Source organism: Nerophis lumbriciformis, linkage group LG17 (genome assembly GCF_033978685.3).
Source record: "Nerophis lumbriciformis linkage group LG17, RoL_Nlum_v2.1, whole genome shotgun sequence".
Lineage (NCBI taxonomy): Eukaryota > Metazoa > Chordata > Actinopteri > Syngnathiformes > Syngnathidae > Nerophis > Nerophis lumbriciformis.
In genome coordinates, this window is record NC_084564.2 from 11060958 (window position 1) to 11073963 (window position 13006).

Consider the following 13006-nt stretch of genomic DNA (forward strand, 5'->3'; position numbering starts at 1 on the left):
GAACAATTGGAGAAGATTCGAGTCTGTGTACGAACAATTCAATAAGATCCGATACAGTGTACGAATTATTTGATACAGTGTACGAACTATTCGATACAGTGCACGAATGATTCGAAATAGCGTACGAACGATTCGATACAGTGTACGAACAATTCGATAAGATTTGATACAATGTACAAACGCTTCAATACAGTGTATAAACATTTAATTTTAAGGTTTGATAGTGTATGAACAATTTGATAACATTTCATACAGTGTACATACGATTCGATACAGTGTACATATGATTCGATAAGATTTAGTACAGTGTACGAACGATTGGATTAGAGTTGACACAGTGTACGAACAATTCGATGCAGTGTACGAACGATTAGATAAAATTCAATACAGTGAACGAACAAGTCATTAAGATTCGATACAGTGCACAAACAATTCAATAAGATTTGATACAGCGTATGTGAACAATTTGATACTGTATACAAACGATTTGAAACAGTGTACGAACGATTCGATACGTTTTGATACAGTGTACATCTCTTTGTGACGGACGATTCGATACGCGTCTAGATACATGAGTTATGATACGATTCAAAAACTATTTATTTGAAAACACAATTTGATAAGATTCGATACAGTTTACAAAAAATTTGATAAGATTTGATAGAGTTTACGAACAATTGGAGAAGATTCGAGTCTGTGTACGAACAATTCAATAAGATCCGATACAGTGTACGAATTATTTGATACAGTGTACGAACGATTCGATACAGTGCACGAATGATTCGAAATAGCGTACGGACGATTCGATACAGTGTACGAACAATTCGATAAGATTTGATACAATGTACAAACGCTTCAATACAGTGTATAAACATTTAATTTTAAGGTTTGATAGCGTATGAACAATTTGATAACATTTCGTACAGTGTACATACGATTCGATACAGTGTACATACGATTCGATAAGATTCAGTAGAGTGTACGAACGATTGGATTAGAGTTGACACAGTGTGCGAACAATTCGATGCAGTGTACGAACGATTTGATAAAATTCAATACAGTGTACGAACGACTCATTAAGATTCGATACAGTGCACAAACAATTCAATAAGATTTGATACAGCGTATGTGAACAATTTGATACTGTATACAAACGATTCGAAACAGTGTACGAACGATTCGATACGTTTTGATACAGTGTACATCTCTTTGTGAGGGACGATTCGATACGCGTCTAGATACATGAGTTATGATACGATTCAAAAACTATTTATTTTAAAACACGATTTGATAAGATTCGATACAGTTTACAAAAAATTTGATAAGATTTGATAGAGTTTACGAACAATTGGAGAAGATTCGAGTCTGTGTACGAACAATTCAATAAGATCCGATACAGTGTACGAATTATTTGATGCAGCGTACGGACGATTCGATACAGTGTACGAACAATTCGATAAGATTTGATACAATGTACAAACGCTTCAATACAGTGTATAAACATTTCATTTTAAGGTTTGATAGTGTATGAACAATTTGATAACATTTCATACAGTGTACATACGATTCGATACAGTGTATATTCGATTCGATAAGATTCAGTACAGTGTACGAACGATTGGATTAGAGTTGACACATTGTGCGAACAATTCGATGCAGTGTACGAACGATTTGATAAAATTCAATACAGTGTACGAACAAGTCATTAAGATTCGATACAGTGCACAAACAATTCAATAAGATTTGATACAGCGTATGTGAACAATTTGATACTGTATACAAACGATTCGAAACAGTGTACGAACGATTTGATACGTTTTGATACAGTGTACATCTCTTTCTTTCATAGTTCTTTTTATTGATTTCACATTCACATTGACAAAATATTCAAACCCTCTTCATCCCCTACCCCTGCTGTCACTCAAAACAAGAACAAAAAAACAAAAGTAAGAGTACAAAAGTACCCGGAGTAAAAAAATAAATAAATAGATAAAGTTCAGTACAAGGCACCTAAAACACAGTAATTGAAAACTGAAACATAATGTAGACGCAACATGACAAGGCCATATCTAGGTACATATCTAGGGCTCTTCCTGCACTTGTGTAGAAGATTGGTCAAAAAAAGTAAAAAAAGGTCTCCACACTTTAAAAAACTTGTTTTCAGAGCCCCGTAATGTGTATCTTATTTTCTCCAGCTTCAGGTTTGCTAGTACGTCCCTTATCCAGTGGGAGACTAAGGGTGGGTCAGCCTCCTTCCACTTCAACAATATCAGGCGGCGTGCGAGGAGGGTGGTGAAGGCAACTATTTTGTGACCCCCGACAGGTAGTTCCATCCCTTCAGGAATGATTCCAAATACGGAAATGAAAGGGTTTGGATCGATTTGAATTGTTAAAACCGTAGAGAGTGCTTCGAAGATGGACTTCCAGTACCCCTTTAGCTTCGGACAAAGCCAAAACATGTGTATTAATGTTGCGTTGTCTAGTTTACATCTATCACATAATGGGTTAATATGGGGAAATATTTTTGCTAATTTTGCTTTTGAGAAGTGCACCCGGTGTATCACTTTAAATTGGACCAGTGAGTGTCGTGCGCACATTGAAGATGAGTGAACCCTTTTCTCAATGTTTGCCCAGGTTACGTCATCTATTGATGTTTGGAGGTCTTGTTCCCATGCTGTTCTGATTCTTAGCATGGAAGTGCATTCTAATACTGAGAGTAAATTAAGTATATATGATATTGCCCTCTTCTTTATTGGATTTAAACACATAATTTCATCTGTGGTTGATTTAGAGGGTTTGTTAGGGAACTGCGGAAGAACTGTTTTAACATAATCCCTTATCTGGAAATATCTAAATATATGGGAACTGGGTAGATTAAATTTCTTGGACAACTCCGTAAAAGAGGAGAATATATTGTCTATAAAAAGATCATTGAAGCATTTCAAACCCCTTTGATGCCACATATTAAAAGCTGTGTCAAGTGTTGAAGGTGGAAAGCAGTGATTTGATGCTACTGGACTGAAAAGGCTCATTCCTTGCAGGTTAAAATGTTTTCGAAATTGACAGTATATTTTGAGTGAGTGACTTACTACAGGATTAATATTAATTGTCTTCACTGATAGTGTACATCTCTTTGTGACGGACGATTCGATACGCGTCTAGATACATGACTTATGATACGATTCAAAAACTATATATTTTAAAACACGATTTGATAAGATTCGATACAGTTTACAAAAAATTTGATAAGATTTGATAGAGTTTACGAACAATTGGAGAAGATTCGAGTCTGTGTACGAACAATTCGATAAGATCCGATACAGTGTACGAAGGATTTGATACAGTACGAACGATTCGATAAGATTTGATACAGTGTACAAACGCTTCAATACAGTGTATAAACATTTAATTTTAAGGTTTGATAGTGCATGAACAATTTGATAACATTTGATACAGTGTACATAAGATTCAATAAGATTCGATACAGTGTACATACGATTCGATAAGATTCAGTACAGTGTACGAACGATTGGATTAGAGTTGACACAGTGTACGAACAATTTGATAAAATTCAATACAGTGTACGAACGAGTAATTAAGATTTGATACAGTGCACGAACAATTCAATAAGATTTGATACGGTCTATGAACAATTTGATACTGTATACAAACGATTCGAAACAATGTACGAACGATTCGATACGTTTTGATACAGTGTACATCTCTTTGTGACGGACGATTCGATATGCGTCTAGATACATGAGTTATGATACGAGGGGGGTGTTTGGTAGTAGCGGGGGTGTATATTGTAGCCCGGAAGAGTTAGGGATGCAAGGGATTCTGGGTATTTGTTCTGTTGTGTTACGGTGTGGATGTTCTCCCGAAATGTGTTTGTCATTCTTGTTTGTTGTGGGCTCACAGTGTGTCGCATATTGATTGATTGAATTATTTATTTCAAACCTGCACAGTACAACAACACACTTTTTTTTTTTTTACATTTTGGCAGGGACATTTATGCAAGGCTTGAAAAGGGGTTGGATGAAGCAGATGCTTATAATATCCCAACCCCTCTCACTCGTTCCACACATATTTGTAACAGTGTTAAAGCTGTTTACACGGCCACCCTCAGTGTGACCTGTATGGCTGTTAAAGTTAAAAGTTAAAGTGCCAATGATTGTCACACACACACTAGGTGTGGCGAAATGATTCTCTGCATTTGACCCATCACCCTTGATCACCCCCTGGGAGGTGAGGGGAGCAGTGAGCAGCAGCGGTGGCCGCGCCCGGGAATCATTTTGGTGATTTAACCCCCAATTCCAACCCTTGATGCTGAGTGCCAAGCAGGGAGGTAAGGAGTCCCATTTTTATAGTCTTTGGTATGACTCGGCCGGGGTTTGAACTCACAACCTACCGATCTCAGGGCGGACACTCTAACCACTAGGCCGCTAAAGGCAGTGCCATCACGGCACGCCTTTAAGATTATTGTCCGGGAGAAATTCGGGAGAATAATTGCCCCGGGAAATTTTCGGGAGGGGCACTGAAATTGGTGAGTCTCCCAGAAAAATCGGGAGGGTTGGCAAGTATGCTTTAAGGCAGGCCCCCAATATTGTTGTCCGGGTGGAAATCGGGAGAAATTCGGGAGAATGGTTGCCCCGGGAGATTTTCGGGAGGGGCACAGAAATTCGGGAGTCTCCCGGGAAAATCGGGAGGGTTGGCAAGTATGCCTCCGGGCTGATGATTTTAGGTTGTCCTGAAGAATTTGGAGGTAATCCTCCTTTTTAATTGTCCCATTTAAAGCAGCAGTTCCATTGGCAGCAAAACAGGCCCAGAGCATAATACTACCACCACCATGCTTGACGGTAGGAATGATGTTCCTGGGATTAAAGGCCTCACCCTTTCTCCTCCAAACATATTGCTGGGTATTGTGGCCAACCAGCTCAATTTTTGTTTCATCTGACCACAGAACTTTCCTCCAGAAGGTCTTATCTTTCTCCATGTGATGGCATGGACATTTTCAGTAGACCCATAATAAATTCATAAAAGAACCAAACTTCATGAATGCTTTTTTGTGACCAACAAGTATGTGCTCCAATCACAAAAAAATAAGAGTTGTAGAAAGTATTGTAAACTCAAGACAGCCATGACGTTATGTTCTTTACAAGTGTATGTAGACTCTTGATGGTGACTGTAAGTGGGACACGTGTGCGTGACATGTACAGTCAGAGGACATGTAGGCAGGACACATTGTCGGACGTGTGTCCGCCGTGAGGGTCTGACGGCAGATGGAGTGATTTTCACATTCCTGCTGCTGATAGAAACGCTTGACTGCTAACTGAGTTGACACAACGCGGCAGGAATGCCTGCAACACAAACACTGGTGCATGATGGGAATCGGTCTGCTGGGAGTCACCGAGTGAAACGGGTCGCACTGGTCGTCACACGAGAGCCCCTCGTACTTTTAGCGGCCGTTCAAATCGTTCGATGAATCCGGGAGAAAAACTCTTAATGGCCGCTTGAACCGCGGTGACAGAACTCTGTTGACCTGAAACCAGGAAGTCCATGAACACGTTGACCATGATGTCTTTGTCTGCAGGGCGACCACACGGAGCCATGCGGAGGCCGGGACTGTTCCACCTGTCGGTGCTTCCCAGCCAAGGGAGCGACGGTGAGGCTCCGCCCACGGCACACGAGAGCCAATCGCGGAGCAGTTGAGACAGTCGGCTACTTCGTGAAAACTTATCGAGAAGTTTGCTACTTTGAACAACGTGTCATGACTTGGTCCTGGGGTTTAGTTTTTCTCGAAGGCAACGGAAAGTTGGCTCGGGCGAGACGGGAATTAAGATACATTTTTATTTAAACACTATAAATACAAAACAAGGAAGTAAACAAAAGGCGCGCACAATGGCGGAGAACAAACTATGAAACCAAACACATGCACAAAGGCAAAAACTATGAACAACAAAAGACACTAACTGTGGCTTAATAAACAAAAACTTACTTGGCATGGAACCGGCATGAAAAAAGAGCAGCAAGGATCATAAGGGTGTGGAGAGTGTGCAGAAGCATAAATGTGGGGATGTCACCAGAAAGACAAACTGAAAACACTGAACTTAAATACTACAGACATGATTAACGAAAACAGGTGCGTGACTCAAAACGTGAAACAGGTGCGTGACGTGACAGGTGAAAACTAATGGGTTGCTATGGTGATAAACAAGAGTGCACAATGAGTCCAAACGTGATACAGGTGAAACTAATGGGTAACTATGGAAACAAGACCAGGGAGTGAAAAGCCAGAAACTAAAGAGTCCAATAACTAAACAAAACATGACTATAACAACACATGATTACACCGACATGACACAACGTAGACGACGTCCGATCTTGTAATTTCCTGTTTCCTTTTATGGAGGAAAAATAGTCAAGGGAAAAAATACTAATGTACAAAATATTAAATATTTAAAAAAAAAATTACAATAAATAATAATAAAAATATCAATAATAATAATTCGATAAATTCTGATAGTCAACAAACAATTCAATAAAATTTGTGTACGAACGAGTCAATAAGATTCGATACAGACTACAAACAATTCGATAAGATTTGATACAGAGTGCGAACGATTCGATACAGTGTACTAATGAGTCGATAAGATTCAATATAGTGTACAAACATTTCAATAAGATGTGATAGAGTACGAACGATTCAATACAGTGTACAATTGATTCAATACAGTGTACTAACGAGTCAATAAATTCAAAACAGTGTACAAACAATTCAAAAAGAGTCGATAGTGTATGAACAATTCAATAAGATTCGACACAATGTACGAACAATTTGTTACGATTTGATACAATGTACTAACGAGTCGATAAGATTTGATACAGTGTACTAACGAGTCGATAAGATTCGATACAGTTCACAAACATTTCAATAAGATGTGATGGAGTACGAACGATTCAATAAGATTCAATACTGTGTACAAATGATTCAATACAGTGTACCAACAATTCGTTAAGATTCGGTACACCAACAATTCGATAAGATTCAACACACTGTACGAACAATTCGATAAGATTCGACACAGTGTACGAACAATTCGTTAAGATTCGATACAGTGCACTAACAAGTCGATAAGATTCGATACAGTGTACAAACATTTCAATAAGATGTGATCGAGTACGAACGATTCATTAAGATTCAATACTGTGTACAAATGATTCAATACAGTGTACTAACGAGTCGGTAAATTCAATACAGCGTACAATTAGATAAGAGTCGATAGTGTACCAACAATTCGATAAGATTCAACACAGTGTACCGACAATTCGTTAAGATTCGATACACCAACAATTTGATAAGATTTGACACAGTGTACAAACAATTCGTTAAGATTCGATACAGTGTACTACCGAGTCGATAAGATTTGATACAGTGTACAAACATTTCAATAAGATGTGATAGAGTACGAACGATTCAATAAGATTCAATACTGTCAATACTGTGTACAAATTATTCAATACAGTGTACTAACGAGTCGGTAAATTCAATACAGTGTAGAAACAATTTGATAAGAGTCGATAGAGTGTACCAACAATTCGATAAGATTCGACAGTGTACCGACAATTTGTTAAGGTTCGATACACCAACAATTCCATAAGATTCGACACAGTGTACGAACAATTTGTTAAGATTTGGTACACCAACAATTCGATAAGATTCGACACAGTGTACGAACAATTCGTTAAGTTTCGATACAGTGTACTAACGAGTCGATAAGATTCGATACAGTTTACAAACATTTCAATAAGATGTGATAGAGTATGAACGATTCAATAAGATTCAATACTGTGTACAAATGATTCAATACAGTGTACTAACGAGTCGGTAAATTCAATATAGTGTACCAACAATTCGATAAGATTCTACACAGTGTACCGACAATTTGTTAAGGTTTGATACACCAACAATTCGATAAGATTCGACACAGTGTACGAACAATTTGTTAAGATTTGGTACAGTGTACGAATGAGTCGATAAGATTCAATACAGTGTACAAACATTTCAATAAGATGTGATAGAGTACGAACGATTCAATACAGTGTACAAATTATTCAATACAGTGTACGAACGAGTTGATAAATTCAATAAAGTGTACTAACAATTCGATAAGAGTCGATAGAGTGTACAAACAATTTGATAAATTTGATACAGTGTACAAACGATTCGATAAGAGTCGATACAGTGTACGAACAATTCGTTAAGATTTGATACAGTGCACGAACAATGCAATAAGATTTGATACAGTGTATGAACAATTTGATAGTGTATACAAACGATTCAAAACATTGTACGAACGATTCGATACGTTTTGATACAGTGTACATCTCTTTGTGACGGACGATTTGATACGCATCTAGATACATGAGTTATGATACGATTCAAAAACTATATATTTTAAAACACGATTGGTTAAGATTCGATACAGTTTACAAAAAATTCGATAAAATTTGATAGAGTTTACGAACAATTGGAGAAGATTCGAGTCTGTGTACGAACAATCCGATAAGATCCGATACAGTGTACGAATTATTTGATACAGTGTACGAACGATTCGATACAGTGCACGAATGATTCGAAACAGCGTACCAACGATTCAATACAGTGTACAAACAATTCGATAAGATTTGATACAGTGTACAAACGCTTCAATACAGTGTATAAACATTTCATTTTAAGATTTGATAGTGTATGAACAATTTGATAATATTTGATAGTGTACATACGATTTGATAAGATTCGATACAGTGTACATACGATTCGATAAGATTCAGTACAGTGTACGGACGATTGGATTAGAGTTGACACAGTGTACGAACAATTTGATACAGTGTACGAACGATTTGATAAAATTCAATACAGTGTACGAAAGAGTCATTAAGATCCGAAACATCTTGACTCTGTTACTTTACGTTTACGTTACAAGCCTCTACTTGCGAGCTGACCCGCCTCCACCCACAGAGTCGAAGACAGTGGGTCCGCTATAGATAGCTCAAAAAGTTATAGACACATTTTGATTAAAATTCCAGGAACTGTGAGAAATGGGGTAAAGAACAAGTTAGTACGTTTTGGGGCTGATCCCGATCATTTTTACGATATTACTTTAGGTTTACATTACGAGCGGCCCTATCTCCACCCACAGAGACAAAGACAGTGGATCCCCTACAGATAGGTCGAAAAGTTATAGGCATATTTTGATTAAAATTCCAGTAAATGTCAGAAATGAGATATAGTACAAGTGATTACATTTTGAGGCTGATCCGAAACATCTGGACTATGTTACCTTACGTTTAGGTTACGAACCTCTACTTGCAAAATGACCCGCCTCCACCCACAGAGACAAAGAGAGTGGATCCGCTATAGATAGCTTAAAAATGTATGAGCACAATTTGATTACAACACAGGAAATGTCAAAAATGGATTAAGGAACCAGTCATCACATTTTGGGGCCTATCCCGATCATTAATACGATGTTACCTTACGTTTAACGTTACAATCTTTAAAACTTCGGTGTGTGCGTATGCTAGCAGCCAAGCAGACACACAGATAGCGGAGACAGACAAGAGTGTTTACTTTGTTTCTTTCATTACATTCTAGATACTGTAAAATGTTTCGGTCAAATTTTCCTAAAACTTTAAAGAAACGTCCGAAATTGGATAAGAAACAAGTGATTACATTTTGGGGCTGATCCGAAACATCTTGACTCTGTTACTTTACGTTTACGTTACAAGCCTCTACTTGCGAGCTGACCCGCCTCCACCCACAGAGTCGAAGACAGTGGGTCCGCTATAGATAGCTCAAAAAGTTATAGACACATTTTGATTAAAATTCCAGGAACTGTGAGAAATGGGGTAAAGAACAAGTTATTACGTTTTGGGGCTGATCCCGATCATTTTTACGATATTACTTTAGGTTTACATTACGAGCGGCCCTATCTCCACCCACAGAGACAAAGACAGTGGATCCCCTACAGATAGGTCGAAAAGTTATAGGCATATTTTGATTAAAATTCCAGTAAATGTCAGAAATGAGATATAGTACAAGTGATTACATTTTGAGGCTGATCCGAAACATCTGGACTATGTTACCTTACGTTTAGGTTACGAACCTCTACTTGCAAAATGACCCGCCTCCACCCACAGAGACAAAGAGAGTGGATCCGCTATAGATAGCTCAAAAATTTATGGGCACAATTTGATTACAATTACAGGAAATGTCAAAAATGGAATAAGGAACGAGTCAGTACATTTTGGGGCTGATCCCGATCATTTTTACGATATTACTTTAGGTTTACATTACGAGCGGCCCTATCTCCACCCACAGAGACAAAGACAGTGGATCCCCTACAGATAGGTCGAAAAGTTATAGGCATATTTTGATTAAAATTATAGTAAATGTCAGAAATTAGATATAGATTACATTTTGAGGCTGATCCGAAACATCTTGACTATGTTACCTTACGTTTACGTTACGAGCCTCTACTTGCAAAATGACCCGCCTCCACCCACAGAGACAAAGAGAGTGGATCCGCTATAGATAGCTCAAAAAGTTATGGGCACAATTTGATTACAATTACAGGAAATGTCAAAAATGGAATAAGGAACAAGTCAGTACATTTTGGGGCTGATCCCGATCATTAACACGATGTTACTTTACGTTTACATTACGGTCTTCAACTTCTGTGTGTGTGTATGCTAGCAGCCCAGATAGCAAAGATAGCGGAGACAGACAAGAGTGTTCACTTTGTTTCTTTCATTCCACTCTCGATACTTCAAAAAGTTAAAGGCGAATTTTCCTAATACTTAAAAAAAACGTCCGTATTTGGATTAGAAACAAGTGATTACATTTTGGGGCTGATCCGAAACATCTTGACTATGTTACCTTACGTTTACGTTACGAGCCTCTACTTGCCATCTGACCCACCTGCACCCACAGAGACAAAAAGATAGCTATATATAGCTCAAAAAGTTAGGGGCACAATTTGGTAAAATTTACAGGAACTGTCAGAAATGGGGTAAAAAAACAATCATTAAGTTTTGGGGCTGATCCCGATAATTTTTACGATATAACTTTATGTTTACATAACGAGCGGCCCTGTCTCCACCCACAGAGACAAAGCCAGTGGTTCCGCTATAGATAGCTCAAAAAGTTATAGGCATATTTTGATAAAAATTCCAGTAAATGTAAAAAAATGAGATCTAGAACAAGTGATTACATTTTGGGGCTAATCTGAAACATCTTGACTATGTTACCTTACATTTACGTTACGAGCCTTTATTTGCGAGCTGACCCGCCTCCACCCACAGAGACAGAAAATGTGGATCTGGTATAGATTGCTCAAAATGCTCAATAATTTGAATACAATTCCAGTAATTGTGAGAAATGGGATTAAAAAAAACCTAATCATTAAGTTTTGGCGCTGATCTCGATCATTTTTACGACATTACTTTAGGTTTTCATTACGAGCGGCCCTGTCTCCACCCACAGAGACAAAGACCTTACGTTTACGTTACGAGCCTCTACTTGCGAGCTGACCCGCCTCCACCCACAGAGACGAAAAGTGTTAGGGCATATTAGTAATAGGCATATTTTGATTAAAATACAGTAAATGTCAGAAAGGAGATATAGAACAAGTGATTACATTTTGGGGCTGATCCGAAACATCTTGATTATTTTACCTTACGTTTAGGTTACGAGCCTCTACTTGAGAGCTGACCCGCCTCCACCCACAGAGATGAAAACAGTGGGTCCGCTATAGATAGCTCAAAAAGTTATAGGCACATTTTTGATTAAAATTCCAGGAACTGCGAGAAATGGGGTAAAGAACAAGTTATTACTTTTTGGGGCTGATCCCGATCATTTTTACAATATTATTTTAGGTTTACATTACGAGCGGTCCTGTCTCCACCCACAGAGACAAAGACAGTGGATCCCCTACAGCAGTGGTTCTCAAACTTTTTTTGTCATCCCCCACTTTGGACAAGGGGGAGTTTTCAAGCCCCACCTGTCCCCATCGCCCCAACAGAGCGCTAATGCCAAGCTTTAACATTTTCAAATTTATTGAACATCAAGTTGTATACATTCAAACTCAATAACATAAAATAACATTAAGTTCAATAATAAATAAAATAACTGTGCAGCTGTGGTATAACTTGCATCAAGTTCAATAATAAATAAAATAACTTCCATCAAGTTCAATAATAAATAAAACAAAAGTGTTATAACTTGCATCAAGTTCAATAATAAATCAAAAAAAGTGTTATAACTTGCATCACGTTCAATAATAAATCAAAAAAACTGTTATAACTTGCATCAAGTTCAATAATAAATCAAAAAAAGTGTTATAACTTGCATCACGTTCAATAATAAATCAAAAAAAGTGTTATAACTTGCATCAAGTTCAATAATAAATCAAATAAAAGTGTTATGACTTGCATCAAGTTCAATAATAAATCAAAAAAAGTGTTATAACTTGCATCAAGTTCAATAATAAATCAAATAACTTGCATCACGTTCAATAATAAATACAATAAAAGTGCCACTTTGCAATCTTTGCAAAAAAAAAAAGGAGGAGCTATGCATTTGCAAGACAGGGCAAGTGACAGCACTTTTCCCCGGGAGAGCCACCTTGCTTCACTGTGAAACAGCACGGCTGTATGATCAGCTCCCATTTCCTCACACAGTGCAGAGAACAGTCGCACTTTCAGTGGCCGTGTTTTGATCAAATTTACCGCGCTCACAACATCTGTTAAAACCTCATTGAGTTCGGGGCTGAGCTGCCTTGACGCGAGTGCTTGATCCCGGTGAATGACACAGTGTGTGCCCGTCAGATTTTTGTTTCCCTGCAGGCGCTGGCTCTGGCTCGTCGACCTTTGAGGTGCGAGTCACAAATGTATATATTTGTGTAATTGTGATCCACACATTAGCCTGCTACCCATCCGCGCG

At 38.1% G+C, this 13006-nt stretch overlaps 1 protein-coding gene across 2 annotated transcripts in view; it reads left to right on the plus strand.

Moving 5' to 3' along the window:
• The window catches only part of col4a4 (collagen, type IV, alpha 4), a 56734-nt gene that overhangs the window by 9188 nt on the left and 34540 nt on the right, over nt 1-13006 (plus strand). For both annotated transcript variants that reach the window (XM_061972450.1, XM_061972451.1), the window contains one exon: nt 5594-5665. In XM_061972450.1, the coding sequence (XP_061828434.1) occupies nt 5594-5665 (72 nt within the window). The remainder of the gene's footprint in view (nt 1-5593; nt 5666-13006) is intronic.